The sequence below is a fragment of the Leucoraja erinacea genome, chromosome 19 (genome assembly GCF_028641065.1).
Source record: "Leucoraja erinacea ecotype New England chromosome 19, Leri_hhj_1, whole genome shotgun sequence".
Classification (NCBI taxonomy): domain Eukaryota; kingdom Metazoa; phylum Chordata; class Chondrichthyes; order Rajiformes; family Rajidae; genus Leucoraja; species Leucoraja erinaceus.
In genome coordinates this window covers 1,784,037-1,810,856 of record NC_073395.1, presented here as the reverse complement: position 1 = coordinate 1,810,856, position 26,820 = coordinate 1,784,037, and the positions used below count along the sequence as shown (strand labels likewise).

Below are 26,820 nucleotides of genomic sequence, written 5' to 3'. Positions count from 1 at the left end.
ATAACTTCCGTTCGTGTGTTTCCTTAAGAGTGAATCGTAGGTCAGCGGCAGGAGGAAAAATAAAACTGGCCTTCCTTGTGTTTGTGCCCGAATTAATCATGGGGCTGGCTGTGAGTTGGGAAGTGGTCAGGCATTCTTGTCGTGGTTGCCCCGGGCAGTCATTGCCAGCGTGTGTTTCAGATGCAGAGCAGGACGACTAGCTCTGCTTTCTCCGGTTTGACAGGCTGTCGTTCACCCTGACGCTGCCCGATCCAGCACCCAGACTCAGCACCGCCTCCAGGGCTCTGCTCATTAAACCCATGACTCGCACACTCTCTCTCGGACAAACCGGCCTGCCTGCTCCTTGACTTTAGTAATTACTCCATGTACGTAGCCCGAGAAGGGATTCCAAGGTGTCTCATTTACTTTGGCCCTGAACCCAGACCAGTGCAGTGAAGGACGACTGAAATGGGATTGCCATGAGAAATAAATATGAGCATCGAGCAAATTGGACAGGAGACGGGACATTGTAGACGCCACGATGGGTTGGGCTGAAGGGCTTGTTTTTGTTGGAACCTTATTGGAACTTTGCTTTTAGGACAAAGAATATAATGCAGCTCCGGAACAGGTCCTGTGGGCAACAATGTCTCTGCCAAAGAAATTCAGTTCAACTAATCTCATCTGCCTGCCTGTCTGTCCCTCCTGCCCTGCATATCCATGTGTCTGTCTAACAGCCTCTTAAATATCGCTAATGGATCTGCCTCCACCACCACCCCTGGCAGCACGGTGTGTGTGCGTATGGGTGTGCGTATGGGTGTGTTTGTGTGTGTGTGTACGTGTTTGTGTGTGTACGTGTGTGTGTGTGTGTGTGTACGTGTACGTGTGTGTGTTTGTGTGTGTACGTGTGTGCGTGTATGTGTGTATATGTGTGTACGTGTGTGTGTGTGTGTGTGTGTGTGTGTGTGTATGTGTGTGTGTGTGTGTGTGTGTGTGTGTGTGTATGTATGTGTGTGTGTGTGTACACGTGTGTGTGTGTATGTGTGTGTGTACGTGTGTATGTTCTTGTACATCTTTAAACTTTATCCGTCTCATGTTAAACCACTGCCTCCTAGTTTTTGACATTTCCATCCTGGGGGGGGGACACATTAATAGTTGAGGCGGTGCATGGTGCGTTTAACTCCAGTGGAAGGGCCACTCTCCTTCATTCCAAACTACAAGATGACTATTGCTCCAGGGGGAACGGCCAGTCCTCTAACAAGCAGATGGAAAGAGAGAATGATCTACAGTTGGAGAATTGCGTATTGAATTCAGCGGCTGCCCTGACTGATGAAGTGTTGTAGATAGGCGCAGCGGTAGAGTTGCTGCCTCACGGCGCCAGAGACCCGGGTTTGATCCTGACTACGAGCGCTGTCTGTACGGAGTTTGTACGTTCTCCCCGTGACCACGTGGGTTTTCTCTGGGGTCCTCCCACTCGCCAAAGAAGTGCAGGTTTGTAGGTTAATAGGATTCAGTAAAAAAAAGGAGGTTGCAGGTGGTTGCCGGAGGTTGCAGGTAGTGGAAGCAGGTAGGGAGACAGACAAAAACCTCCGGGAACCGCACGGAAACCTTGGGTGGGGCGCAAAGTCTCCAGAGGTTTCCGTTCAGGCTTCCTAAGTGGGACAGGGGCGTAAAATCCTCATATTTGGAATAATAATTAATAATTTTTACAAAATGCTGGAGTAAGGCATCGGGCCAGGCAGCATCTCTGAATAGAAGGTAGGGGTGACGTTTTAGGTCGAGGCGTCTGAAGAGGGTCTCGAACTGAAACGTCACCCGTTCCTGCTCTCCAGAGATGTTGCCTGACCCGCTGAGTCCCTGCAGCATCTTGTGTCTATATTCACTGAAAGCCAGCATCTGCAGTTCCTACCCACACTATTAATTTTTAGTTTAATTCTTTAAAAAAAATGAGTCCCTCTTCCTTGTGATTGATTATACAGCAACCTTGCTTTGGTAGAATTAGAGCGACTCATTTCATTGCACTGTCAATTTATTCATACGTTTTAGCTGTTGAAATTTAACAAATTCCCAAATAAGTTTCCACATTTTTCCTTTATAAATGAAGAATGATGTTCCATTTGCCTAGTAATATATATATTTAAATTATTCACTTATTTGAACTCTTTGAGTAAACCAGTGCTTTGTGTTTGGTGATGGCACAAGACATAGAAACATAGAAATTAGGTGCAGGTGTCGGCCATTCGGCCCATCGAGCCTGCACCGCCATTCAATATGATCATGGCTGATCATCCAACTCGGTATCCTGTACCTGCCTTCTCTCCATACCCCCTGATCCCTTTAGCCACAAGGGCCACATCTAACTCCCTCTCTGTGGGACGACAGATGGCGCAATGGGCTAAGTGTTCAGCTGGCGACCGGAAGGTAGCTGGTTCGAATCCCGCTTGGAGTGCATACTGTCGTTGTGTCCTTGGGGCAAGACACTTCACCCACCTTTGCCTGTGTGTAAATGTAATGTAATTATGTGAAGCACTTTGGGGTCAATGCAAGTTGACTAAAAATGTGCTATAGAAATAAGATTATTAAATATAGCCAACGAACTGGCCTCAACTACCTTATGTGGCAGAGAATTCCGGAGATTCACCACTCTCTGTGTGAAAAATGTTTTCCTCATCTCGGTCCTAAAGATGACATGTCACATCTAAACAAAGAGTTAAACACCATTATTTTGTTTTCTGGCCATGTAATGTGTATGATATGTATTTTTATCTCTCATGTGTGCTGCCATCATTGTTGTGTACAAAAAACCCACTTCAGTAAACTTTTAGTTTATGTTAACGTTGGTTTTAAAATCTTAAAATGATTCATCTTTTTTTTTAAATCCTAGGTACATGTATTGGACAGATTGGGGTGAAGTGCCAAAGATTGAACGGGCTGGAATGGATGGTACAAAGAGATCCATTATAATTGACAGTAATATTTACTGGCCGAATGGGCTGACGTTGGATTATGAAGAAGAAAAACTATACTGGGCCGATGCTAAGTTGAGCTTCATTCACCGATCAAACTTCGATGGGACTTTCCGGTGAGTTTTTCCGAAATGTGAAAAATGATCAAACTCCAAAACAAAACCCAGCTAGATATGATATGTTGTTATCTGGAGTTAATTGAAGCTGTTGTATACAGATCACTGAAGAACTAGGCGCAGTACTTGGAGATTCTCATGGAATTATGTAACACACATCTCCCACTTTCCTTTGGATAATATCAAACTTTTCAGATTGAAGTATATCATAAGGGGCCGAGTTGCTGCTTCACAGCGCCAGAGACCCGGGTTCGTTCCTGACTACAGGAGCTGTCTGTACGGAGTTTGCACGTTCTCCCCATGACCTGCTTAGGATTCCCCCGGGTGCTCCGGTTTCCTTCCACACTCCAAAGATGTACAGGTTTGAAGGTGAATTGGCTTGGTGAAAATGCAATCAGCTCTTTATTTGGCCTGCCCTGTGCTTGAAACTGCAATGGGGGGGGGTGAAGTGAAAATGCAATCAGCTCTTTGGCTTGGCCTGCCCTGTGCTTGAAACTGCAATGGCAATGGAAGTGAAATGAAAATGCAATGAGCTATTCGGCCTGCCCTGTGTTTGAAACTGCAATTGAATTGAAATGAAATGCAATGTGCTGTTTGGCCTGCCCTGTGCTTGAAATGAAATGGAAATGAAATGAAATGAGTTGTTTGGCCTGCATGAAACCATTAATTTCGGCCTACAAGGACCTATTAGCCGAGAAACCAGTCCCTTTTGCCCAAGGAAGAACATTTTGGCCCAAAAGGCCCGTGCCAGGCCAGGAAAAGTCCAGAAAAAGTGCCTTTCACTGAGATTTCACTTTCTTTTTTAAGAGCCCCTTTGGCCCATCAGGTCTGTACTAACCCAGGAGGAGTCCCTTTGGCCCATCAGTAAGTATACCCCCTGCAAGTATTAAACCTCACCCCAGTATTTTTCTCCCTTCATTTGCTCCCTGTGAGATCCAGGCCAGGATAGACTTTCCTCCTTCATTGCTGTGATCTGCAGAAAAAGATGAAAAATGTTTTAAATTGATTCTGCATCCTCTCCCCCTTCTCTCTCTCTCTCACTGGTTTTGGGCATAACTTCTGGCAGTTTCTGAGCTGCCAGCCCACCAGGCCTGAGTGACTGAGCTGCCAGCCCACCAGGCCTGAGTGGCTGAGCTGCAAGCACGAGAATGCATTTGCCCCACAATGTCCATACTAGCCCTCTGGAAACCAAGCCCTTCGGCCCACAACACCCATACTAGCGCTCCAGAAAGCCCCCCCACTGGCCAGCAATATTGGAATTGGTGGAGAGGTGGAATATTGCATTGCGGGACCAGCCCTTCCGATTGAACATGGGACCCAACGGGTCCCACTTAGTCTAGTACATTTATATAATTGAGGGCTCATTTTCCCCATCCTGTGGTCTATTAATGAAGTATTATTTAAAATTGTAAATTGGGCTTTGAGAACACACATATAGATGTTTTTATGTAGATGTGATCTTGTTTTTGGTGGAATAGGCAGCATTAGTCTTGGTATTCGATTGCTCAGAACATACAGCATGGAAACAGGCCCTTCGGCCCATCGAGTCCAAGCCGACCATCAGTCACCCATTCACACTAGTTCTGTGTTATCCCACTTTCTTGTTCACTCCCTACTCACAAGGGAGCAGTTTACAGAGGGCCAATTAACCTACACACCCGCACGTCTTTGGGGTGTGGGAAAAAACCCACGCAGTCACAGGGAGAACGTGCAAACTCCACACAGACAGCACCTGAGGTCGGGATCAAACCTGGATCTCTGGTGCAAACCTGGATCTACCAGCCGCCCTTAATGTCTGCAGTTTTGTTTATACGTGTAGCTAACAGCTTCAGATAAGCACACTCCCTGATGGTGAAAGGTGAATCTCAAGTCCGTGTTTAATTTAGCAGCGTTTGATTTTAAACAATTCACGTAATGCAAGATTGTTTCCATTATATAAGAGAATGCTTCTGTATTCTGGATTATGTTGACCATATTTCTGGCAGCTGCGTACTTTGGCTGGAGTTGTATGCAAAATGAGAGGGCTCTTTTCCAAAGTGGAATGATCACTAACTAAATTCAGTGCATTTTCAATTTGCATCTTAAAGGCTTGCTAATAGAAACAGAGAAAAATAGGTGCAGGAGGAGGCCATTCGGCCCTTCGAGACGGCACCGCCATTCAATATGATCACGGCTGATCATCCAAAGTCAGTACCCCTTTCCTGCTTTCTCCCCGTATCCATTGATTCCCTTAGCCCTATGAGCTAAATCTAACCCACTCTTGTTCACATCCAGTGAATTGGCCTCCACTGCCTTCTGTGGCAGAGAATTCCACAAATTCACAACTCTCATCTCAGTCCTAAATGGCCTACCCCTTATTCTTAAACTGTGACTCCTTGCCCAACATGGGGAACATTTTTCCTGCAATGACCTGTGTTTTGAGGCAATACTGCTGTGTTTTATTGAATGCATGTTTAATAGATCTATTCCTGTATAATATTTAAATCTATATCAGAATGAGCCTTGTGCAGATGAAGGAACATATGCGCTGGTTTTCGGTATTAAATGAAAGTTGTATCGGACTAGTTTGAAATATCTCGTAGCTTTGCTGGAGACAAGTTTGTAAAAACATTCTTTCATGTAAGTGTTTGGGTAAACTCGGGTTTGCGGTGCTGGCTCGAAGGGCCGAATGACCTCCTCCTGCACCTATTTTCTATGTATTTTCTGTGTAACTCCATTTAATACCTGACCCTGAAAGGTAAAATTCTGGTGCAGTGAATTGTCCGATCAGCTGAGAAGGTTATTGGCTGCAACCTTCCCTCCATTGATGAACTGTACACTGCAAGGGTCAGGAAGTGAGCGGGCAAGATCATCTCTGACCCCTCTCAACCCGGCCACAAACTCTTTGAATCACTTCCCTCTGGAAGGCGACTCCGGACTGTCAAAGCTGCCACAGCCAGACATAAAAACAGTTTTTATCCACGAGTAGTTGCTCTACTCAACAGCCAAAAATCTGTAGCCTCCTTTTGATCTGGTATTTTATTTAATTCACATGTTTAATCAACAATGTTTTATTATTAATGTTTAATGTTTTATGTGTCTTTCCTAACTGTCGCTGGATGTCATGTTGTCGCTTGCGGGCGGAGCACCAAGGCAAATTCCTTGTATGTGAATACTTGGCCAATAAACTTATTCATTCAAGTCATGATGCAGCTGTATAGGACTCTGGTTGGGTCACAGTTGGAGTATTGTGTGCCGTTCTGGTCGCCCCATTGCAGGAAGGATGTGGAGGTTTTGTAGAAGCCTGGTGCCTGGAGGAAGTTTACCCTGAGTGACGTCTGGATTAAGGAAGTATTAGCTGCCGGGTGGACAGACTTGAATTGTTGTCTCTGGAGCGTTGGACATTGCAGGAAGAGCTGATAGAAGTTTATAAAATGAGGAGAGGCAGAGATAGGGTAAACAATTAGTACTTTTTCCCAGCATGAAAAAAATAAAATAGTGGGTGAAGCAGATATGTTGGTGGCATTTATAAGACGTGGATAGGCAGGGAATGGAGGGATATCAGTTATGATCCGGTGGGCATAGTGGACATGTGCCAGATGGTCTTGGCATTATGTTCAGCACATGGAACATGGTGGGTGCATGGAACAAGTGTAGGTGGGTACAATATCTGTTTAAATGACGCTTGCAAGGATGGGAATGTTGGATGGATATTCATGGAACATGGATGGAGGGGTCATTGGCTATATTTAAGAGGGAGCCATGTGGCCCTTGTGGCTAAAGGGATCAGGTGGGAGAAGGCAGGTACGGGATACTGTTTAAATGACGCTTGCAAAGGGTGCAGGCAGATGGGAAATTTTATGTTTCTATGGATATTGCCCTCCTTAGAAAGGAGGTGAGGAGGAACTTCTTTAGGCAGAGGGTGGTGAATCTGTGGAACTCATTGCCACAGACGGCTGTGGAGGCCAAGTCAGTGGATATATTTAAGGCAGAGATAGACAGATTCTTGATTAGAACGGGTGTCGAGGGTTATGGGGAGGCGGGGAAAGGAATGGCGGAGTAGACTCAATGGGCCGAATGGCCTAATTAGACTCATAGAACTTGTGAAATGTGGGCAGGTGGGACTTTCGTAAATGGGGAGTGTTGGTCATACAAACATAGACATAGAAAATAGGTGCAGGAGTAGAGGCCATTCGGCCCTTTGAGCCTGCACCGCCATTCAATATGATCATGGCTGATCATCCAAATCGGTATCCTGTACCTGCCTTCTCTCCATACCCCCTGATCCCTTTAGCCACAAGGGCCAAATCTAACTCCCTCTTAAATATAGCCAATGAACTGGCCTCAACTACCTTCTGTGGCAGAGAATTCCACAGATTCACCACTCTCTGTGCGAATTTTTTTTTTCTCATCCCGGTCCTAAAATCTCGGTCGGCATGCAGAGGTTGGGCTGAAGGGCCTGTTTCTGTGCTGTGTGACCCTGACTCTAAATTCAGTCGCAGCTGCGATCTGGGTCGGGTTCTGGCTGAACCTTCTTTACCCGAGAGGCTCGGTGTAATGATACCTCCGCCTGTCAGGCTTGTACAGGAATGTTATTCCAAGCTGTGGATGTGGCTTGCAGTATTGAGCATTGTTTTTACCTCTGTGCAGGCCTGGGTGATTTGGAGTTTAAATGTCAGTTTTACCTCGCTGTGCATGCGATGAGTCAAACGCACACACATCTGGACCTAATTGGGACCATTGCTGGTGGACACACCACACACTCCATGTTACATCTCGTCTTCTAAATCTCCACCATCTGGCTTTTATTTCAGCAGTTTTTAAATCACATCCACGTTGCTGCAGTTTTGGAGACTTGTAATTTAAATTAATCTTTTTTTTTTTGTTTTTAATGCGTGCACTTTGCTGCTTGCAGTGTGTTTACACTGGCTGGAGGCTCACCCCCTCACTCCCGAAAGTTCCTCAGCCACTTGGCTCTCAAAAAATGTGCTTGGCAGTGGTCAAGAGTGTTTCATTGTCATACGGACCGAAAACATCACAATGGAATTCTTTCCTGCAGTAGCAAACCATCCTGTAAGCACAGTAAACGTAGATAACATTAGACACAACAAAAGAATCAATAAACAGTCTTGTACCCTGAGGTGGAGAATCCAGAACCATGGATGAGGGTTAAGGTGAGAGGGGCAAGATTTAACAAGGACCTGAGGGGCAACTTTTCCCCGCAGGGGGCGGTGGGTGAATGGAACGAACGTTCAGAGCAGGAGAACTTGTAAACGGTCGCGAGATGTCCGAGAATGGTCCAAGTGAATTTGAGCGCAGGATGGAAGTTAGTCGTGAAGTCCATGAGTTCTGCATGGGTGCAGTGGTCAATGCAGCCGTAAATGGCCGAGAGATGTCGGAGGGTCAAGAGCTTCAAATTCCTGGGCGTGCACATCTCTGAAGATCTTTCCTGGTCCGAGAACACTGATACAATTATTAAGAAAGCTCATCAGCGCCTCTACTTCCCGAGAAGATTACGGAGAGTCGGTTTGTCAAGGAGGACTCTCTCTAACTTCTACAGGTGCACAGTCGAGAGCATGCTGACCGGTTGCATCGTGGCTTGGTTTGGTAATTTGAGCGCCCTGGAGAGGAAAAGACTACAAAAAGTAGTAAACACTGCCCAGTCCGTCATCGGCTCAGATCTCCTCGATGGAAGGAAGATTTATCGCAGTCGCTGCCTCAAAGAGGCTGGCCGTATCATCAAGGACCCACACCATCCTGGCCACACACTCATCTCCCCGCTACCTTCAGGTAGAAGGTACAGGAGCCTGAAGACTGCAACAACCAGGTTCAGGAATAGCTACTTCCCCACAGCCATCAGGCTATTAAACCTGACGGACAAAACTCTGATTATTAATAGCCCATTATCTGTTTATTTGCACTTTATCAGTTTATTTATTCATGTGTGTATATATTTATACAATGGTATATGGACACACTGATCTGTTCTGTAGTCAATGCCTACTATGTTCTGTTGTGCTGAAGCAAAGCAAGAATTTCATTGTCCTATCTGGGACACATGACAATAAACTCACTTGAATCTTGAGATGGTCCAAGTGAAGTAAACGATAGGGAGACCTCTCTCTCTCCCGACTCTCAGTCTGAAGAAGGGTCTCGACCTGAAACATCACCCATTCTTTCTCTCCAGAGATGCTGCCTGTCTCCCTGAGCTGAGCTGCTCCAGCATTTTGTCGAGCTTCCAGAGGAGGTAGTTGAGGCAGGTACTTTTGCTATTGAGGGAGTGCAGCGTAGGTTCACAAGATTAATTCCCGGGGTGGCGGGACTGTCGCATGTTGATAGAATGTAGCGGCAGGGCTTGTATACTCTGGAATTTAGAAGGATGAGAGGGTATCTCATTGAAGCATATAAGATTATTAAGGGTTTGGAAACGTTAGAGGCAGGAAATATGTTCCCGATGTTGGGGGAGTCCAGAACCAGGGGCCACATTTAAGAATAAGGGGTAAGCCATTTTTAGAATGGAGGCGAGGAAACACTTTTTCACACAGAGTTGAGAATCTGTGGAATTCTCTGCCTCAGAGGGCGGTGGAGGCCAATTCTCTGGATACTTTTAAGAGAGAGCTAGATAGGGCTCTTAAAGATAGCGGAGTCAGGGATATGGGGAGAAGGCAGGAATGGGATACTGATTGTGGATGATCGGCCATGATCACAGTGAATGGCGGTGCTGGCTCGAGGGGCCGAATGGCCTACTCCTGCACCTATTGTCTATTGATGCAACCAGTCATATGCTGTGTACTGAGTGTACACCTGTAGTGGTTCAGTAGCATTTCTATTGTTAGTGAAGGCAGTCTGGTTGCTGGAGGAAGCATCATAGCCTTATTTCCAATACCATATTGCCAGGAGAATTGGCACTCGTTCTAGAAGATGTTTGGTCTAAACCTTCCATTTACTAACCTGCGTTAGATGAGATAAGTTTGCATCTTGTTGGAGGGAACTGTGTGTGAATTCCCTGCATCAGATGCCATGTTGGTTGAATATTTTTTCCCCTTGTGCTACAACCCCCACCCATCTTTCATTGACTGTTTAATTGCAACTGTTTTTGTAAATGTTCCTTTGTGCAATCTTGGAGCTGTATTTCTCATGCAATGTTTTGACCAGAGTGCAGTGTGCAGATGGGTTTAACAGAGGGCTTTAGAGTGAGTGCAATCTCTCTCTCTCGTGACACGTCAAGGCTCTGCCAGTCAAACTCACAGCCGTCTCCTGTCACCAGTGCGCGGAGCAGATGATGTGCTTTAGTTCAGCAGCTTACCAATTATATTTCAGCTCGTTCCCTGAAGTGACGACCCTTATTAATAAGTTAGGATATGAGCTGATTCAGGCAGATTCTCTGCCTTTTCCCAGATGAGGCCATTGTTAATAAGCAGAGCTGCGGCTGGTCCAGGGAAATCACTTCAATTTTTTTTTTCTCTTCGAGATTATTTGCTAAATGTCACTGCATTGTGTCCATCAAACTCGCCGCAGTGGGCTCAGCTCTCTGCACCGCAGTCTTGCTTTACCTGGATCTACGGCAACTTTACAACATTTAGAAAAACTGACATCACCTTTTCCTTTCCCTGAATTCAAGGAACTACATTCCTTTGAGCGATATCGTTAACGTTGAGCAAAGAGGGCAAGAGGGCCCTCGGTAACCTTTGTAAATGAGGCGTCAGATAGATTAGTGCGGGGTGCGCTGAGTAGATGGATTGTGAAAATAGACACCACATTGGCAGCTGAGGTAAAAGAGCAAAGGCTCCATGAGGAGTCACCGAGGGCCTGTCCCACTTATGCCATTGAACCCGTCATAGTCCCAGCAGGTCTCCGAAAATTTCCAACACGTTGAAAATCTTGCAGCGACCAGAAAAAGGTACGACTCTTTGCGCGACAACTCACCACCATACAGGCGACATGTCACCTACAGAGACACAGGTTTGGAGGCTAATTGGTTTTGGTGAAATTTGGAAATTGTTCCCAGTGTGTGGCGTAGTGCGAGTGTGTGTGTGTGTGGGGATCGATCGCTGGTCGGCACTGACTTGGTGGCACCATGGGCCCGTTACTGAGCTTCATCTCTAAACTAAACTGGTATTTTAAGGTTTAAAGCAGCACAGTCTGCCATCAGTGTTTAAAAATGAGGCAAGGAGGCCCTTTGCTAGGCCTGCAGCATTTTCTACTTACTCCACTAACCACGCACACGCACACGCACGCACGCACACACGCACACGCACACGCACACACGCACTCACACACACACGCACACGCACGCACGCTCACACACACACACACACACACACACACACACACACACACACACACACACACACACACACACACACACACACACACCCACATACACACGACACACACACACACACACGCACGCAAACACACACACACACACACGCAAACACACACACACAACACACACACACACACACACACACACACACACACACACGCACACACACACACACACACACACACACACACACACACACACACACACACACACACACACACACACACACACACACACACACACACGCTGACACACACACACACCACACACACACACACACACACACACACACACACGCTGACACACACACACACCCACACACACACACACACACACACAGCCTCTGGCAATAACATTATTCTGGTGATAGCGATATGATAATGGTGAATTCTTCAGCAGTTTCCCAAATGTTCAGTAAAGATGGCATCTTGCAGACAAAATGTCTGCTTTGGGATTGGACACACTGATGTGTAACATAGAAGTATGAAATGTAATTAGAGATATTTATTTCCACGGCCTGCCTGGATTCACCCTCAGTTTACTAATAAGCAACGAAGCAGCAAAAATCTATTGCTTTCTAATTGCAAATTAAATTGTGTTTTTCCACCTCCTCAGCTCCACATTTACTGCCTCTGGTCAAATTTGCTTGAATCTCAAATTGATTAAATAAGTGATACAGTGCGGCATTGAGCCCGTGCCGATCACCCGCCCACTAGTTCATGCTTATCCCACTTCCTCATCCACTCCCGACACACTTGGGGTGATTTACAGAGGGTCACGGGGAGAACGTGCAAACTCCACTCAGACAGTGGTACCCGCCGTCAGGATCGAACCCGGTTCTCTGGCGCTGTGAGGCAGCAACTGTGCCCTGCACCCTGCATGTTTGAGGGGAGATGGGGGGGGGGGGGGGGAACCGCTGAGTGCCTCTGTATTTGAATTGGTTTCTGCGCAGTGTGCAAGTGCCCCACGTCAGTCTCGCAAGCCTTGACATTTCACCTCATAATATGTCGGGACTTATAATGTGCTGAGTATTGAGCAGCTGTGCGGCACCTCTGCTGGGAGTCAGAGGAAATCATTTCCCTCTTCATGTTGTTCTCTTCTCAGTTATTCAGGGCTGTGTGTTTTTATTTTCTCCCTTCTATTGAACGGATTTCCGGAGTTAACCTTTCTACCTGTTGAAAATCGTTTTCTTTCATTTGATATTTCCCTCTCCACCCCCCCCCCCCCTCCCTCTCCCCCCCCCCCCCCTCCTCTCCTCCCCTCTCCCCCCCCCCCTCTCTCCCCCCTCTCCCCCCCACTTTCTCCCCCCCCTCTCTCCCCCTTTCTCTCCCCCCCTCTCTCCCCCCCCTTCTCCCCCCCCCCCCCTCTCTCCCCCCACCCTTTCTCTCCCCCCCCTCTCTCCCCCCCCCTCTCCCCTCTCTCCCTCCCCCTCTCCTACCCCTCCTTCCATCCCTCTTCTCTCTCCCCCCCCCCCCCCTCCTCTGCACAAGTGCTTGTACCACACAGGGCGGCACGCTAGTGCAGCGGGTAGAGCTGCTGCCTCACAGCTCCAGAGACTCTGGTTCGATCCTGACCTCAGGTGCTGTCGGTGTGGAGTTTGCACGTTCTCCCCGTGACCGCGTGGGTTTCCTCCGGGTGCTCCGGTTTCCTCCCCACGCCACAAAGACGTGCGGGTTTGTAGGTTAATTGGCCCCTCTGTAAATTGTCTCGAGTGTACAGGGAGTGGATGAGAATGTGGGGATAACACAGGACTAGACTACGCACGATAACTGCTTATTTGCTATTTTTATACTGAAGATCTTTCTTCATGGCCGTGTTCACAGCGTGCGATGTTCACATGCCTGTTGTGCTGCCTCAAGTAAAAATGTCGTTCATTTTGGTATAGATGACAATTAAACACTTGACAGTGTGAATGGACGATCGATGGTCGGCATGGACTCGATGGGCCGAAGGGCCTGTTTCCACGCTGTGTCTCCAAACCCTAAGAATGAAATTTAGAGAATAAAGTCACGACATTTAAGAAACAGACGCTCACATGAATAAAGTCGACAAAAACGCTGGAGAAAATCTACGGAGCGAAGGAAATAGGCGACGTTTCGGGTTGAGAATAAGGTAGATGGGTTTAGAGGTACAAGGGCCAATTGCAGGCAGGTGGGACCAGTTGAGACGGGGGCATGTTGGTCGGCATGGGCAAGATGGGCTGAAGGGCCTGGTTCCACGCAGTATCACACTCTGACACCACGCCACCACCCTGTGTCATTTAGTATGGGATCAGCAATTCCAGCAGAGCAATCTCACTGGCTTTGAGGACACTGGAGATCGGGGAGCTTTGCGTTCAGCTGAAGAGCGTCCGTACGTACACATCTGCATATGAGGATTTGCAGCTGCAGAAGCGGCTTCTAATTTGGAGGCCGCAGAATCTATTTTTAAGTATAGTTTTATCTTTGTTCTTTTGAAGTTGCGAGCTGTTTAATTGTAGTACAGAACTTCTGAAAGCTGTTATGCAAAAGGTCTATTGGTCGAGGACATCTCTTTCTGGTGCCTTTCCCCACAGTGAAACTGTCTGATTCTGCTGTGGGGGGGGGGGGGTTGTGTTGAACTCTATAATGTACTTACTTACATAATATATTTTCATTTCAAACCCATGATGTATTTTGTCTCGTCAGGCAAGTTGTAGTGGACGGATCTCTTCCACATCCGTTTGCGTTGACTTTGTTTGGGGACATGCTGTACTGGACAGACTGGAACACGCACTCGATACACGCATGTAATAAATACACTGGAGAATATCGGCATGAGGTGCACAGTAACATCTTCTCCCCCATGGATATCCACGTCTTCAACCAACAACGACAGCCTCACGGTACGTGCACAGACATTTACATTTAGAAACATAGAAATTAGGTGCAGGAGTAGGCCATTCGGCCCTTCGAGCCTGCACCGCCATTCAATATGATCATGGCTGATCATCCAACTCAGTATCCCGTACCTGCCTTCTCTCCATACCCCCGATCCCCTTAGCCACAAGGGCCACATCTGCTCTTAAATATAGCCAATGACTGGCCTCAACTACCCTCTGCGCAGAGAGTTCCAGAGATTCACCATACTCTGTGTGAAAAAAGTTCTTCTCATCTCGGTTTTAAAGGATTTCCCCTTTAACCCTTAAGCTGTGACCCCTTGTCCTGGCATCCCCTAACATCGGGAACAATCTTCCTGCATCTAGCCTGTCCAACCCCTTAAGAATTTTGTAAGTTTCTATAAGAGAAAAACTTTATAGAAACACCAGACAACTTTGATTGCATAGAAACATAGACAATAGGTGCAGTAGGAGGCCATTCGGCCCTTCGAGCCAGCACCCGCCATTCACTGTGGTCATGGCTGATCAACCAAAATCAGTACCCCGTTCCTGCCTTCTCCCCATATCCCTTGGTTCCGTTAGCCCGAACCGCTAAATCTAACTCTCTCTTGAAAACATCCAGTGAATCGGTTTCCACTGCCTTCTGCGGCAGAGAATTCCACAGATTCACAACTCTCTGGGTGAAAATGTGGAATCGCTGGGCCGAAGGTCCTGTTTCCACGCTGTGTCTTTCAATCAATCCATTGAAATTCAGGAGAGACGAGAGACGGCAGATGCTGGAATCTGGAGCAAAATGCAAAGTTGCCAATCCCAATGAACTGGCCTTCAACCTGCAGTCAGCTTGCAACAGAGCCCAGAGTCGCTACATTAGGGCTTGGACAGGCTAGATGCAGGAAGATTGTTCCCAATGTTGGGGAAGTCCAGAACAAGGGGTCACAGTTTAAGGATAAGGGGGAAATCTTTTAGGACAGAGATGAGAAAAAAAAATTCACACAGAGAGTGGTGAATCTGTGGAATTCTCTGCCGCAGAAGGTAGTTGAGGCCATAGTTCATTGGCTATATTTAAGAGGGAGTTAGATGTGGCCCTTGTGGCTAAAGGGATCAGGGGTATGGAGAGAAGGCAGGTACAGGATACTGAGTTGGATGATCAGCCATGATCATATTGAATGGCGAATGGTGTCGGGTCGAAGGGGCCGAATGGCCTCTACTCCTGCACCTATTGTCTATGTTTCTGTGTCAGAACTGCTTTGGTGGAGAGTTGAAATGAAAGGTATTGACATTGGTGCATGTTTGTTCTGCCACCAGCAACCAACCCCTGTGGGACCAACAATGGTGGCTGCTCCCACCTGTGCCTGATGTCTCCAGTTGAACCTTTCTTCCATTGTGCTTGTCCAACTGGTGTGCAGCTGCTAGAGGATGGAGCCAAGTGCAAAGATGGTATGTACGCGCGCATGTATACAGGGGGCTGGCCATAGGTCCTATTCCTGTGCTGTTCTGTTCTATTTTCGATGGTCACGTTCCTTATCCCATCCTAGGTGAATCAAAAACAAGGTCCCACATCATCCTGGCCACACACTCACCTGCAAGTAAAGTAGTAAACACTGCCCAGTCCATCATCGGCTCTGACCTCCCTTCCATCGAGGGGATTTATCGCAGTCGCTGCCTCAAAAAGGCTGGCAGTATCGTCAAGGACCCACAACATCCTGGCCACACACTCATCTCCCCGCTACCTTCAGGTAGAAGGTACAGGAGCCTGAAGACTGCAACGTCCAGGTTCAGGAATAGCTACTTCCCCACAGCCGTCAGGCTATTAAACTTGGCTCAGACAAAACTCTGAACATTAATAGCCCATTATCTGTTTATTTGCTCTTTATCAGTTTATTTATTCATGTGTGTATATATTTATATAATGGTATATGGACACACTGATCTGTTCTGTAGTCAATGTCTACTATGTTCTGTTGTGCTGAAGCAAAGCAAGAATTTCATTGTCCTATCAGGGACACATGACAATAAACTCACTTGAATCTTGAACAAGAGGCCATGCCTTAAAGATGAGAGGAAGGAGTGTTAGATTAGACCAGAAGGTGGTTGTTTTTATTTAACACAGTCACTGAAAGCTGGAATCACTACCAGAGAAGCGTTGAAATGAGACGAGTCTATCGTCGCAGAGACTGGTAGATTGGCAAGGCTTGGAAGGATGCTGGCCAATGGTATTGAGGCGGCTGGGCAACAAGGTCAGCATGACGTTGATGGGCCGAAGGGCCTTGTGCCTGTGCTGTGCTGTGCGGCTCTGATTTGCAGTGGAAGGTGAGGCTGGTGAACCCAGGGCAAATCTCGGTCACAGTGGAAACCTGTAGCTGTGAGCAGTCTGGGTTTTACAAGCGCTGCATTCTCCTCCCCCCAGTCCGAGCCGAGCTGGGAGTAAAATGCCTTTTGTTTTCTCACCCCGTGAACAATTCTTCATTCATCTGCACCGTAACTGTTCCTTTTCTCCACTGGTTCTGAAATTAATGGGAGTGTGTGTTTGCTGGTGTATGGAGCTTGCCTTGGCTGCCTGGCTAAAGGGGTGACTATTGGAGACAGACATCGACTGTAGGCATGGTGTGAGCTCGCTATTTACACCCCAGCTGTGAACGATGGTAAACTCACTGCGAGCAGATAAAGAGGAACCTTCAGCGCTGGAGGCTTTGTGTGTCGGCAAAAATACTTGCTACTTTCCCCCCACCCCACTCCCCACAACACCAAAGGGCAGGAAACATGTTCCCGATGTTGGGGGAGTCCAGAACCAGGGGCCACACAGTTTAAGAATAAGGAGTAAGCCATTTAGAATGGAGACGAGGAAACAGAGTGGCGAGTCTGTGGAATTCTCTGCCTCAGAGGGCGGTGGAGGCAGGTTCTCTGGATGCTTTCAAGAGAGAGTTAGATAGGACTCTTAAAGATAGCGGAGTCAGGGGATATGGGGAGAAGGCAGGAACGGGGTACTGATTGGGGATGATCGTCCATGATCACATTGAATGGTGGTGCTGGCTCGAAGGGCCGAATGGCCTACTCCCGCACCTATTGTCTATTGACTGCGTATATAACATAGAACAGTACAGCACAGGACCGGGCCCAGTGTCCCTGCATGTCCATGTGCCTATCTAAAAGTCTCTAAAACATCACTATCTTATCTGCCTCCACCGGTATTTCCAGGTGAGGCAGAGGTTCACCTTCACCTTCTCCAACCTCATCTACTGCATCCGCTGCTCTAAATGTCAGCTGCTCTACATCGGTGAGACCAAGCGTAGGCTTGGCGATCGCTTCGCCCAACACCTCCGCTCGGTTTGCAATAACCAACCCGATCTCCCGGTGGCTCAGCACTTCAACTCCCCCTCCCATTCCCAATCCGACCTTTCTGTCCTGGGCCTCCTCCATGGCCAGAGTGAGGACCACAGTAAATTGGAGGAGCAGCACCTCATATTTCGCTTGGGCAGTTTGCACCCCAGCGGTATGAACATTGACTTCTCAAATTTCAGGTAGTCCCAGCTTTCTCCTCCCCTTCTCAGCTCTCCCTCAGCCCACTGTCTCCACCTCTTCCTTTCTTCTTCCCGCCCCCACACCCCTCCCTCACATCAGTCTGACGAAGGGTTTTGACCCGAAACGTTGCCTATTTCCTTCGCTCCATAGATGCTGCCTCACCCGCTGAGTTTCTCCAGTTACCCCACATATCTATTTTAAACTTCCCCCCTCTCATCTAAACGCCGTGCAATCTCCTCCTTGATATGTCCACTCTGGGGGAAAGGTTGTGGCTGTCTACCCTATCTACGCCTCTCATCATTATACATACTCCCCTTGACCTCTGGCATTCCAGAGACCACAACCCAAGTCTGCCCAACCTCTCCCTGTAGCGAATACCCCCCCCCCCCCCCCCCCCCCCCCCCCCCTAATCCAAGTTTCTAGTGACATTTAGTTTAGTTTACAGGCCCTTCGGCCCACCGAGGCTGCACCGACCAGCGATCTCCGCACATTAATACTATCCCACACACACTGGGAACTATGTCCACTTGTACCAAACCAATTAATCTACACACATGTACGTCCTTAGAGTGTGGGAGGAAACCGGAGATCTCAGGGAAAACCCGCGGGGAGAACGTACAAACTCCGCGTGGACAGCACCCGTAGTCGGGATCGAACCCGGGTCTCTGGCGCTACAATCTCTGTAAGGCAGCAACTCTACCGCTGTGCCACCGTGTGTACCTACTGATGAGCAGTGAAATTGAGGGGAGGGAAAGAGAAAGTGGCGATTGTTTGGAGCGTAAATGCTGCAGTGCCGCGTGTGATGTTAACATTACCCCGTCACCTTTTGTAGGCAAGTGGAACTCTTTGCTAAAAGCTGTGGCTGAATTATCCCTTGATAAAGCCCATATCCAATCTGCACAGCTTGCTATAATGGCGGCACCAATTGGCCTTGTCCCAGGAGCAAGGATTAGAGTGGTAATGACGCCAAATTGTGTCTGCAATGGAGAATCCATTAATCAGCATGAAAATTAAAGGCTCATTGCAGAGATAGCATTATCAGGAGCATATTCTTCAGCAAACCCAAGAAATTTGCAGCAGGATTATTTAATAGCAAAACCGCCAATACTTTTTCTACAGAGTTGAAATTGCTTCACATGATATTCTGCTGTGACCTATAAGATGAACATTTAATTCCACCCATTCCAGTTTCTACACTTGTCTCATTCAACCAGAGTCGAGAACAGCTTCTTCCCCTCTTGCCTGCTTCTCCGTTAGCTAGAGTACTGTCCTATTCACCTCGACCCCATTGTGGACATTGGACTTTGTCTGTGGAACTGATGCACTACAATGCTGAGAACTAGACTCTACACTCTGTATCTTCCACTTTGCCATGTCTGTTGGACTTGAATTTGACTTGATATTTATATATAGCATATCTGATCTTGTTGGATAGCATTCACCTTTTCGCTGTTCCTCAGTTCACATCAAGAGTGTTTAGAAATATAGACAATAGGTGCAGGAGTAGGCCATTCGGCCCTTCGAGCCAGCACCACCATTCAATGTGATCATGGCTGATCATCCCCAATCAGTACCCCGTTCCTGCCTTCTCCCCATATCCCCTGACTCCGCTATCTTTAAGAGCCCTATCTAGCTCTCTCTTGAAAGCATCCAGAGAACCTGCCTCCACCGCCCTCTGAGGCAGAGAATTCCACAGACTCACCACTCTCTCTGTGAGAAAAAGTGTTTCCCCGTCTCCGTTCTAAATGGCTGACCCCTTATTCTTAAACTGTGGCCCCTGGTTCCGGACTCCCCCAACATCGGGAACATGTTTCCTGCCTCTAGTGTGTCCAAGCCCTTAACAATCTTATATGTTTCAATAAGATGCCCTCTCATCCTTCTAAACTCCAGAGTGTACAAGCCCAGCTGCTCCATTCTCTCAGCATATGACAGTCCCACCATCCCGGGAAGTACCCTAGCTTATGGAAGGACCATAAAACCTTAATAAACCTAAACCAACTTGTAATTCAGTTTTCAAGACACTTTTGAATGGCACAGTGACTGAGTGAGCCATGCATCATCGTGGGGCTGGAGTAGCTTAGCTCGGAGCAGCATTAAAACACGGGGAAAATAATCTCCCAGGCTTCTAATACCATTATGTGAAGTTGACTACGTGGCTGTAAATGACCCTGTGATGGTGCCCAGAGCCCAGGCTGCTCACAGTTAATGGGCTTTCAGACCATGACTTGTTGCATTTGCCATCCATCACAGCAGTAAAAGTAGCAGGGCGCAAAGTCGGGGCGAGACGCTGAACTGCTGTACGCTCTAGCTGTACACGCCAGGTTACTTCACCCACCCTCATGAAGCCCTTTGTGGTTAAAATATTTTATCAGCAATTTAATTCAACAGCTTGAAATGAGGAGAGTTTTATTTTTTAAAAAGAACTACAAGTTCTGGAGTAACTCAGCGTAGATGGGGGAGACGGCCAGGGCCAGTTTATCAGGATGGAAATATGCAAATACTCGAGGGTTTTACTGTGCGAGTGCCAATGTCTAGAGGATTTGTGCGGGGAAAGTTTTCTATGCAGAGAGTGCCTGGGGGGAGGGGGGGGGGGGGGCAGATGTGATAATGGCATTTAAGAGATTTTTGGACAACCACATGGATCTCCAGGGAAGGGAGAGATAAGGCATATGTGGGGTCAGGTAAGGATTGGTTGTGGCAACACGTTCTGTACAGACATTGTGGACTGACCCGGAGCTCGTGCTAGATGGTCTGACACCTTCTTGTAGAAACATATAAAATTATAAAAGGACTGGACAAGCTAGATACAGGAAAAATGTTCCCAATGTTGGGCGAGTCCAGAACCAGGGGCCACACACAGTCTTAGAATAAAGGGGAGGCCATTTAAGACTGAGATGAGAAAATACTTTTTCACCCAGAGAGTTGTGAATTTATGGAATTCCAAGTCACTGGATGGATTTAAGAGAGAGTTCGATAGAGCTCTAGGGGCTAGTGGAGTCAAGGGATTTGGGGAGAAGGCAGGCACGGGTTATTGATAGGGGACGATCAGCCATTTGGTGACTCGAAGGGCCGAATGGCCTCCTCCTGCACCTATTTTCTAAGTTTCTATGTTTCCCTCAAGAACACGGACTGCCAACTTTTCGATTAGTGGTGGTTTAGTCTAGAATGCAAAATGGACACAGGCCCTTCGGCCCGACGAGCCCTGACTGTACATCGATCACCCGTTTACACTATTCCACTCCCTACACACTAGGGGCAATTTACAGAGGGCCAATTAACCTACAGACCGTCACGTCTTTGGGTTGTGGGATTAAACCGGATCACCCGGAGAAAAAACATACGGTCACGGGGGAGAACGTGCAAACTCCGCGCAAACAGCACCCGCTGTCAGGATCGAACCCGGGTCCCTGGCGCTGTGAGGCAGCAGCTCTACCCGCTGCACCACTGTTCCGCCCTTTCAAAGTAGATGTGTTTAAGCATTGATTCTGACTTCAGAAGGTAGACAAAAATGCTGGAGAAACTCAGCAGGTGAGACAGCATCTATGGAGCGAAGGAATAGGTGACGTTTTGGGTCGAGACCCTTCCAGAAACTCAGCGGGTGAGACAGCATCTATGGAGCGAAGGAATAGGCGACGTTTCGGGTCGAGACCCTTCCGGGTCTCGACCCAAAACGTCACCTATTCCTTCGCTCCATAGATGCTGCCTCACCTGCTGAGTTTCTCCAGCATTTTTGTCTACCTTCGATTTTTCCAGCATCTGCAGTTCTTTCTTAAACAACTGACTTCAGAAAGTGTGCTTTTGCTCTCCCAGTGACTGAAGCCCAGGACATGTCTATTCAAGTTGGCTGTGTGTTGCATTGACCAAATATTTAGGGAAGGCCGTCAAGAGGTCACAGGTAGAACAGTGCCTGTCGTAAACCGTTTGTGTACATGTAGGAAGTAACTGCAGATGCTGGATTAAACCAAAGATAGACACAAGTTAAGTCAAGTCAGGTTTACTTGTCACATACGCATACAAGATGTGCAGTGAAATGAAAGTGGCGATGCCTGCGGATTGTACAGAACAGAACCAGTATTTACATTTTACAACAAATAAAAAGCTGGAGTAACTCAGCAGAACAGGCTGTGCATCTCTGGGGAGAAGGAATGGGTGACGTTTCGGGTCGAGACCCTTCTTCAGACTGTGGAAGGTTTGAGTCACTTCAAGTCAAGTCAAGTCACTTTTATTTCTATAGCACATTTAAAAAACAACTCTCGTTGGCCAAAGTGCTTTACATTGGTGGAGGTACTAACTTTATACAACATTGTTTCATAGATTACGTACATACATCAAATACATACATATAGCCCTCGCTCAGAGTACATCAGGAAAGGCTTGGGAGTAGAGTTGAGTTTTAAGTCTCGTCTTAAAGGAGTGGATGGAGGGGGCAGTTCTGATGGGAAGCGGGATGCTGTTCCACAGTCTAGAAGCTGCAACTGCAGAGAGAAAGAGATTGATAGGGCTCGTAAAGATAGCGGAGTCAGGGTATATGGGGAGGAACTGATTGGGGATGATCAGCCATGATCACATTGACTTGAAGGGCCGAATGGCCTACTCCGACACTATTGTCTATTGCCCCGAAACGTCACCCATTCCTTCTCTCCAGGGATGCTGCCTGTCCCGCTGAGTTGCTCCAGCTTCTCGTGTGAACCTTTCGTGAATGTTGTTTCTCATCTGTTCTCCAGGTGCATCGGAGCTGCTGCTGTTGGCTCGTCGGACAGACTTGAGGCGGATATCCTTGGACACTCCCGACTTTACAGATGTGATACTGCAGCTGGACGATATCCGGCACGCCATCGCCATCGACTACGACCCAGTGGAAGGCTATATCTACTGGACCGATGACGAAGTGCGAGCCATCAGGAGGTCCTACCTGGATGGCTCCAGCAGCCAGTTTGTGGTCACCTCTCAGATCAACCACCCTGACGGCATTGCAGTGGACTGGGTAGCTCGCAACCTCTACTGGACAGATACTGGCACTGACCGCATCGAGGTCACTCGGCTCAACGGCACAATGCGCAAAATTCTCATCTCCGAGGATCTCGATGAACCAAGAGCAATTGTGCTTGACCCCATGTCTGGGTAGGTGTTCATGTTCTTAAGTTCTAGGAGCAATAGATGCAGGAATAGGCCATTCGGCCCTTCGAGCCAGCACCACCATTCAATGTGATCATGGCTGATCATCCCCAATCAGTACCCCGTTCCTGCCTTCTCCCCACATCCCCTGACTCCGCTATTTTTAAGAGCCCTATCTAGCTCTCTCTTGAAAGCATCCAGAGAACCTGCCTCAACCGCCCTCTGAGGCAGAGAATTAGGCCATTCGTCCCATCAAGTCTACTTCGCCATTCAATCATGGCTGGTCTATCTTCCCCTCTCAACCCCATTCTCCTGCCTTCTCCTCATGACCCCTGACATCCAAACCAATCAAGAACCTGTCAACCTCCACCTTAAAAAATATCCATTGACTTGTCCTCTGCAGCCGTCTGTGGCAATGAGTTCCACGGAATCATTGACGATTTCTTGCACGTTTTAAGGATGTGTTTATTTGGGGAAGATGACGTGTTCGAAGTTAATCTTTTTTTTTCTTTTTATCTTTTTGTTTTTTATACATATAAGTTCTCATTTAAACACTTAACTATATTTACATAGAGACCGGGGGGTCTATATTCAATGTGTATTTTGACACTGGACTCATATTTAAGGGTATACCTGCCATTAATGCAACTCTTGATCCCTATGTATCAATATCACTGCTATGTTTATCATCACTTTTTTGTTGTTTCGTTTTTGCTTTTGAAAAAAACGAATAAAAAGATTTTAAAAGGAAAACCGGTGCATTAAACCTAATTTCATTCTTGGGAATAAACGTGTGGGATTGTAGGTAAATTGGCCCCTGTAACATGGAAGTTTGAATGGGTGAGTGTGGACTTAGTGGGGCCGAAGGGCCTGTTTCCATGCAGCATCTTTCAATCGGTAAAAATAAATTAAGTCTTGATCGAGGTGAATTGGTTCTAAAATTAGGGGCGGAAAAATCATTGACGTTCGAGTGAAGAAGAACAACTGCTCTCAAAATTTATTTGAGGTCGAACATCACAGGCTAGAGCTCTGGCCCTCGTAACTTCCAACTAAAGAACCTACAGCGGAGCAAGATAGACCACTCCTGCTAAATGCAATGGGGCTGACGTGTAGTACGCAACGGAGTGGAACGTGGGTCTTTTTTTCATCCATTTCAGTAACCCAACCCGACCCGACCCGCAGTGTAATCAACGTTGCGGGGGAACAGTTTGTGTTAATAAATTATAATTCTGAAAATGAGGGGAAGATTTTTCCCAAAGAACTTTTATTTTTACGAGGATGTTTCCGTAACCGGCTTCTGTCTCCGCACCAGTATCTTTGCTCCGCTACGGGATCTTTGGTGCGGAGACGGAAGCCGGTTACGGAAATGGGGCCGAAAATGACCCGTGAATCTGCCCATGAGCGTACTAGGTATTTTTCATTGAGTGATCTAACTTGCTCGCTGTAGGGTCTTTGGTTCCAACTGCTTCGTAGGAAGGTCAGAAACAATGTACAAAGATATTCCTTGCATGTAGACCCAAAAAGTTGGAGTAACTCAGCGGGACAGGCAGCATCTCTGGAGAGAAGGAATGGGTGACGTTTCGGGTGTAGACCATTCTTCAGACTCCATGTCTCCATTCAGACTTCGGTCTCCACCCGAAACGTCACCCATTCCTTTTTTCTAGAGATGCCGCCTGTCTCGCTGAGTTACTCCAGCTTTTGGTGTCTAACTTCAGTTCCTTCCCAGACATTCAGTATTCTTTGCATATATCCTTTAATAACCCTGTGTTTCCCTGTTCACCCTTAAAGTCCAAGAATGTAAAGCGCGTTGCGTGTTAGAAACATAGAAACATAGAAACATAGAAAATAGGTGCAGGAGTAGGCCATTCGGCCCTTCGAGCCTGCACCGCCATTCAATATGATCATGGCTGATCATCCAACTCAGTATCCCGTACCTGCCTTCTCTCCATACCCCCTGATCCCCTTAGCCACAAGGGCCACATCTAACTCCCTCTTAAATATAGCCAATGAACTGGCCTCAACTACCCTCTGCGGCAGAGAGTTCCAGAGATTCACCACTCTCTGTGTGAAAAAAGTTCTTCTCATCTCGGTTTTAAAGGATTTCCCCCTTATCCTTAAGCTGTGACCCCTTGTCCTGGACTTCCCTAACATCGGGAACAATCTTCCTGCATCTAGCCTGTCCAACCCCTTAAGAATTTTGTAAGTTTCTATAAGATCCCCTCTCAATCTTCTAAATTCTAGAGAGTATAAACCAAGTCTATCCAGTCTTTCTTCATAAGACAGTCCTGACATCCCAGGAATCAGTCTGGTGAACCGTCTCTGCACTCCCTCTATGGCAATAATGTCCTTCCTCAGATTTGGAGACCAAAACTGTACACAATACTCCAGGTGTGGTCTCACCAAGACCCTGTACAACTGCAGTAGAACCTCCCTGCTCCTATACTCAAATCCTTTTGCAATGAAAGCTAACATACCATTCGCTTTCTTTACTGCCTGCTGCACCTGCATGCCTACCTTCAATGACTGGTGTACTATGACACCCAGGTCTCGCTGCATCTCCCCTTTTCCCAATCGGCCACCATTTAGATTAGTGTTGGTGGGAAGTGTAAATGTCTACAAGTGTGTGGTTGACTGGTGCTCAGTTTATGCTGTGTTTGATCTCCAAACAGGTACATGTATTGGACGGATTGGGGTGAGAATCCCAAGATAGAACGCGCTGCCTTGGATGGCACGGACAGGGTTATTCTCGTTAATACGTCGTTGGGTTGGCCGAATGGTTTAGCTCTGGATTACGAAGAAAAGAAAATGTACTGGGGCGATGCGAAGACGGACAAAATTGAGGTTTGTTTTTAATTTAAAATCTTCTGAATATTTGAGTGGCGATTCTTGAATTTTCATGTTGATGTTTCAGCTTCAATCACATCATTTAAAGAATTCAGAGACATATTTACAATAGACAATAGGTGCAGGAGTAGGCCATTCGGCCCTTCGAGCCAGCACTAGCACCGCCATTCAATGTGATCATGGCTGATCATCCCCAATCAGTACCCCGTTCCTGCCTTCTCCCCATATCCCCTGACTCCGCTATCTTTAAGAGCCCTATCTAGCTCTCTCTTGAAAGCATCCAGAGAACCTGCCTCCACCGCCCTCTGAGGCAGAGAATTCCACAGACTCGCCACTTTCTGTGTGAGAAAAAGTGTTTCCCCGTCTCCGTTCTAAATATAACCATATAACCATATAACAATTACAGCACGGAAACAGGCCATCTCGGCCCTACAAGTCCATACCGAACAAATTTTTTTTCCCCTTAGTCCCACCTGCCTTACTCCTTATTCTTAAACTGTGGCCCCTGGTTCTGGACTCCCCCAACATCGGGAACTTGTTTCCTGCCTCTAGCGTGTCCAAGCCCTTAACATTCCTATATGTTTAGGACAAATAATTTTCTTTTCTTGAATATTATCTGTCCCAGTCTTGTTAAGTTGAGTTGTTTCAACATATAGAATTATTGCTGTTTATTTATATGTAATCCTGCTATTCTGCCAATGATTGAACAGTAATAATACTAACCTGTTTTTTAACTGTGAACCATTCTATGATAGATGGTTCTACACTATCACTATCAGTACCACATACCACCACCTTCAAAAACTTTTATAAATCTACCCAGGGAGAATTTAATCATCAAAATCACAGGTGGCTGACTGGCGCAAAGTCCCTCGAGAGTCACAGGTGTTTAATTGTCAGGTAGGCGCAATGATGGAGTAACTCAGCGGGTGAGGCAGCATCTCAGGAGAGAAGGAATGGGTGACGTTTCGGGTCGAGACCCTTCTTCAGACTGAGCTGCTGCCTCACCCCGTGAGTTACTCCAGCATTTGGTGTCTGCCTTCGATTTGCACAGTTCTTTCTTACACGGAGTTTAATTGTCGTATGTACTGACAAAGAAATTCTTACTTCACAAGTTAT

At 47.1% G+C, this 26,820-nt stretch overlaps 1 protein-coding gene across 1 annotated transcript in view; it reads left to right on the top strand.

Annotated features, from left to right (window-relative positions):
• The window catches only part of lrp6 (low density lipoprotein receptor-related protein 6), a 122,726-nt gene that overhangs the window by 42,216 nt on the left and 53,690 nt on the right, over window positions 1-26,820 (top strand). Inside the window, exons 3-7 of the mRNA XM_055650038.1 lie at window positions 2,861-3,058; window positions 14,033-14,229; window positions 15,529-15,660; window positions 22,467-22,863; window positions 25,527-25,698. Coding sequence (XP_055506013.1) covers window positions 2,861-3,058; window positions 14,033-14,229; window positions 15,529-15,660; window positions 22,467-22,863; window positions 25,527-25,698 — 1,096 coding nt within the window. The remainder of the gene's footprint in view (window positions 1-2,860; window positions 3,059-14,032; window positions 14,230-15,528; window positions 15,661-22,466; window positions 22,864-25,526; window positions 25,699-26,820) is intronic.